Source organism: Sinocyclocheilus rhinocerous, unplaced genomic scaffold (assembly GCF_001515625.1).
Source record: "Sinocyclocheilus rhinocerous isolate Xijiao unplaced genomic scaffold, SAMN03320098_v1.1 scaffold688, whole genome shotgun sequence".
Lineage (NCBI taxonomy): Eukaryota > Metazoa > Chordata > Actinopteri > Cypriniformes > Cyprinidae > Sinocyclocheilus > Sinocyclocheilus rhinocerous.
Window position 1 is genome coordinate 1501184 of NW_015651641.1, and position 5484 is coordinate 1506667.

Below are 5484 nucleotides of genomic sequence, written 5' to 3' on the forward strand. Positions count from 1 at the left end.
TCTGGCAATATGGGACCACATGAGGAACACAAAATCAGTCTTAAGTCGCTGGGGTATATTTGTAGCAATAGCCAACAATACATTGTTTGGGTCAAAATTATAGTTTTTTCTTTTATGCCAAAAATCATTAGGATATAAAGTAAAGATCATGTTCCATGAAGATATTTTGTAAATTTCCTACTGTAAATATATTAAAACTTAATTTTTGATTAGTAATATGCATTGCTAAGAACTTCATTTGAACAACTTTAAAGATGATTTTCTCAATATTTAGATTTTTTTGCAACCTTTAGGTTCCAGATTTTCAAATAGTTGTATCTCGGCCAAATATTGTCCGATCCTAACAAATCATACATCAATGGAAAGCTTATTTCAGATGATGTATACATCTCAATTTCGAAAAATTGACCCTTATGACTGGTTTTGTGGTCCAGGGTCACATATGTGCAATCAAAACAGTGCTGCCTTGTAAACACAAGTGCTTCAAAATAACACTGACCACTGGAAAAAACCTCAAAACCGATGGAAATTGCTCCATTTAAGCCACTATTTGGAAGTAGTTGAAAGCAGGTATTTTTCCACAGAGGCTGGTATTTTGCTGGAGATTTTACAGTTACATTAGATTTCCACTCCCATGATGCCAAGCTCCTACCCGTGCTCTCATTCCAACCCTTCCCCTGCTCCGGGAGCACTTATCTCAGGCTGAACACCAACACAACACACACTCCCTGAGGACAGATCCAGATTTACTGCTCCCACATGCTCTCGGCGTGCCCTACATGTGTTTTCAGTATGTGGAATGAGGCATATCACACACAGATTAAAGACACATACACACCTCATTGAGTCTGTAGACGTAGACTTGACCTTGTTCGTCCCTCTCTGGACCCATATACATGGGAGCTCCTACCAGAAGGATGTCAGTGTAACTGTCACGGTCGATGTCATGCGTCTGGAGAACGCTGCCGAAATAGGAGCCGATCTAAGAAGAACATGACACACTTAATAAATACCACTGAGAATGAAACTGCAATGGAAACATGCAAAAATCCCTATGTAAAACATATATAATTCAGGTAACACTTTAGAATAGGGAACACATATTCACTATTAACTAAGAGATTTCCCTGAACAAACTCCTAATTTACTGCTTATTAATAGTTAGTAAGATAGTTGTTAAGTTTAGGTATTGGGTGGATTAAAGGATCTAAAATACGGTCATGCAGAATAAGGCATTAATATGTGCTTTATAAGTACTAATATACAGCCAATATGCTAGTAATATGCATGCTAATGAGCAACTAATTAATAGCTAAAATTTGATCCTTAAAATAAAGTGTTACCATAATTCACTTATATGCATATATTAATTCTTTATACATTATAGCAGTATTGCTTTTAATTTACATTGTTTAAACAACATTTAAATTAAAAGTATTTTTTGTTTTACTCTAATATCATTAAATGTTTTGTATCGCAGTAATGAAAATCTATTAAGAATCTTGGTAATGAAAAAACACTCAAAAGTAAAAATTACATTAATAATGTTACAGTGACAATTTGGGGAGGAAATATGCTTAATTGTCATGAAAATAAACTATAAAAAATAACATATATACTGTATATATGTCACAATAAACAATATGTTCCTTACAATTAATTTTATATACATTATTTATAGAATATAATGTCTAAGTATAACTTAAGATTTTCTTGTTCTTTTGATTTTGTGGTAAATGTGGTAAATGTCTTGTTTTGTGGTTATGTTTTAAATTAATTTGATATAAATTACATTTTAAAATATAATCTCTTTATATAATTTTTTTTCTGTTGATTTTGGAGTGAAATTTGGTGTGATCTGAACATGTTTTAAAATTCATATATATTCATTTATAAAAATGTAATTCTTGATATAATTTCTTTAGTTTCTTTTGATTTTGGGGTAAAATATGATCAGTTTTTTGCCAGATCCACCCAAAATTGTTTGAGGTTGTGATTATGAAGGTACCTGCTCTCCTTTCAGCGTCTGTGTTATGGTGACATTTTCTCCGTCGAAGCGGTACACCATGACCCGCCCGCTGTGGTTAAAGCGCGGTGCTCCTGTGATGTACAGCACCCCATGGGGTGTGTGCGCCGACTGCACGTCATAACCTGCAAGCAAAACCACCACACAACTAACCCAACCTAACCCAGCCATTTACAGCAGTCTGCACGCTTAATACGAAACAGCTGGGGCCCAAATCATAAACTGTTTCATTACAGCAGACACAGACATTGCTGGAAATAATGCTAGAATAAACCAGCTTGACTGATTATAACTCTTTTTCCTCAAATCAGCATTTACAAAACGGTGCTTCCGCGCAGCTTGTTCTCCAAACACATTTATCAGGCAGAGTCATTTCAACTTACTGCTTTTGTTTCATTCTGGAGCGACATCCTTAAAAGGGGATGTGCGGAGAGTGTGAGCGTTTGCACTTGGCGTGTGAGTGTTTATGGGACGGCAGAAGATCGTGACAATGTGTTTAGACTACTAGCACCATACTGTCCTCTATTGTAAGCTTCCTTGTCTCTCTGAGGAGAATATTATGAAGGAAATAAAATTCCTGATATGCATATTCAACATTTTTATTGTTGATTATTTGGCTACAATCATTTAAGGCCTTGGCTTATTGCCTTTCTAGTTTTCTAGGCCTTAACTAGGCATGAAGTTAGAGGTATAGCTAGTTACTTAAGCTGTTAGTGACTAAACCAAAGCAGTTGTTGCCATGGATGGGACACAAACTTGATCTGTGGTGCTCATGCAGGTGAGTTCAAAAATTATTTACGACATTTGCTATTTTATTCATGATTTTCTGTCCACTCGTACTATTAATAAAAGTGGCCCAAAAGAAGAAGTTAAATGTCATTCGTAGTCCTCACCTACGTATCCCGCTATGCCTTCGTATCTCTGCACTGCAGGGTCGTGGAAGGTGTTTTTTTTGGGAACGACAAACTCTTGCCCAGACTGCATCACTACAGTCCCGTTCCAGTCGAAAGCACCCACGGCTCCCAGCATCACACTTGCCTGTCAGAAAGATACATTATATTACATATATTACAATTACAAGCACATTTAAACTCCAATTACCATATGTGAGGTGCTATACTGCATGTGTGTGCATTGATCAATGTTTATATGTGAATAAATGGCTAAATTAAACCTGTTCATCATATAAATCGACCATGTGTCTTCAGAAGACTTGGATTCATATGGATTACTTTAATGATGTTATGATGAGCTCTGAAGTGTCAAAGTTTTGGTAGAAATGGCTTTTAATGGAGGGGTCTTCATTATCTTTCTTCTTCATCTGTGATTTGAATAGGATGAAAGTCTTATGGGTTTGGACTGACATGAGTAAATTATGAGAATTTAAATTTTTTGGTAAACCATCCCTTTAAGCTCAATCCGCAGAACTTCCACTTGTCCCTCCTTTTCTTTAAAATAGCTATTTTTCCTTACAAATTGGAATATTGCAGAAAACAAGTTTTTTGTTGCGCATTGCAAAATTGATTTTGCGAATGTGTTTCCATTGTAGTTTATGCACGTCTTCTTATCAGATAAAAAAAAATTATCTCCATGAATTGAGCACATTCGTTTTATATGCATTTTAAGATTTAATGCGCATCATGGCATTTCACAAAATCCCAAAATGTGCATAAATATACATAAATATACATGGACAGAAACATGGCTAATGAGACACTTACAATGGAAGTGAATGGAGTCAATTCCTAAATGTTACAATACTGATTCAATAGTATAGCTACAGACAATATGTTTATTCATATGATTTTACTGTGAAAAAAATCATTTTCTGTATTATATCCTATTTTACTCTGCAGTGCCTAAAAATTAAAACAATTGTAAAAATGTAAACAGCTCTCATATATCACACACGTTTTAAAGGGGTCATATGATGCGATTTAAATTTTTCCTTTCTCTTTGGAGTGTTACAAGCTCTTGGGGCATAAAGAAGATCTGTAAAGTTGCAAAGACTAAAGTCTCAAATCCAAAGAGATATTCTTTATAAAAGTTAAGAGTCAGCCACGCCTACCTAAAACGGCTCGTTCTAACACGCCCCCACATACCTACATCACGATGGTGGGGCATAGAGGAGAAACAATAATGTACAATATGTGGAAAATAATGTGTTTTTTGAACCTTAAACCGCATAAACACATTTCATTACACCAAATACACAAAATAATGTTCTTTTTAGCAGCATCATATGACCCCTTTAACAGAAGATTTAATGTAAGTGCTAAAGTTCTCCAAAAACTGGCTCCATTTACTTCCATAACTCCATTTGTGCCATTCTTCCTGGATGTGATAATTATTTACATAAAAATGTTTTTACAAACAATTTGTTCTGTTTGCATTTTATGACTAAGACCCAATGTGTTTACAGACTACCCAGCGATGCGTTCAAAAATTTGCTAGAGAAGTAACACTGCTGTCTCTGTCAAACTGAGAAAGGATGTGACTCGCTGACAGACTCATAGCACTTCCTTCTGCGATTCATAACCAAACACTGAAGCGCTTTTGTGTTTCCTCTGTAGTTACATATGACACGCCAGCAGCAGGATGTCAGAATGAGATAAATCAGACAACAGGACGGGTCTGAATCTGATCTATACTACAATAGTCAAGAGAGCAGGACACTTACTTTAGACGTGTGAGCGCTGAATCCCGACTGAGACATTTCCATCTCAAACGAGGAGGTGTGTTTCTCAGATGTGGCTGTTAGACAGAGGCTATTTTTACATTTTTGACACAGATTTGACGAAAAATGCTCAACAGTAAACATTTTAAAATGATTCACATATTTGCAGTAAGAAAATATATGTAACTAGATAGTTATAGTTAGAACTTTTGGGAGAAACTGGGAGAGTGCTGTTTCTGAAAAACTTGCCATCGTGATGTTAGGATGTTGTGAATGGTTGACAGGTTGTTGCTATGCAGTTGCTAAGGTGTTTTCGGTGGTTGCTAGGGCTGTGCTAGGTGGTTGTTAGGGTCCTAAGCTAGGTAGTTGCTTACCTACTCGAATCTCTATGATATTCTATTCACTAAATATCTGGGTGAAGGAAAAATAATTCACACAAAAATTTAAATTTTAAAATGTACTCACCCTCAGGGCATCCTTGATGTAGACGAGTTTGTTTCTTCATCGGAACAGATTTGGAGAAATGTAGCATTACGTTACTTGCTCACCAATGGATGCTCTGCAGTGAATGGGTGCCGTCAGAATGAGAGTCCAATATTATGAATAGAGAACTTGTATTTTAGCCAGAAGCAACGGTTTGAAGTTAAAAATGTCTTGATGGATTTGTTTCTTACAAACATGCACTTTTTGGCTTCACAAGCCATTAACTGATGGACTGGAGTGGTGTGGGTTACTTGTGGATTATTGTGATGTTTTTATCAGCTGTTTGGACTCTCATTCT

General features: G+C 35.9%; 1 protein-coding gene across 2 annotated transcripts in view; it reads right to left on the minus strand.

Annotated features, from left to right (window-relative positions):
* LOC107713335 (integrin, alpha 1) overlaps positions 1-5484 on the minus strand; it is a 59712-nt gene that overhangs the window by 16085 nt on the left and 38143 nt on the right. For both annotated transcript variants that reach the window (XM_016518815.1, XM_016518814.1), the window contains 3 exons: positions 2920-3064; positions 2009-2151; positions 839-982 (listed from right to left, as the gene is read on the minus strand). In XM_016518815.1, coding sequence (XP_016374301.1) covers positions 839-982; positions 2009-2151; positions 2920-3064 — 432 coding nt within the window. The remainder of the gene's footprint in view (positions 1-838; positions 983-2008; positions 2152-2919; positions 3065-5484) is intronic.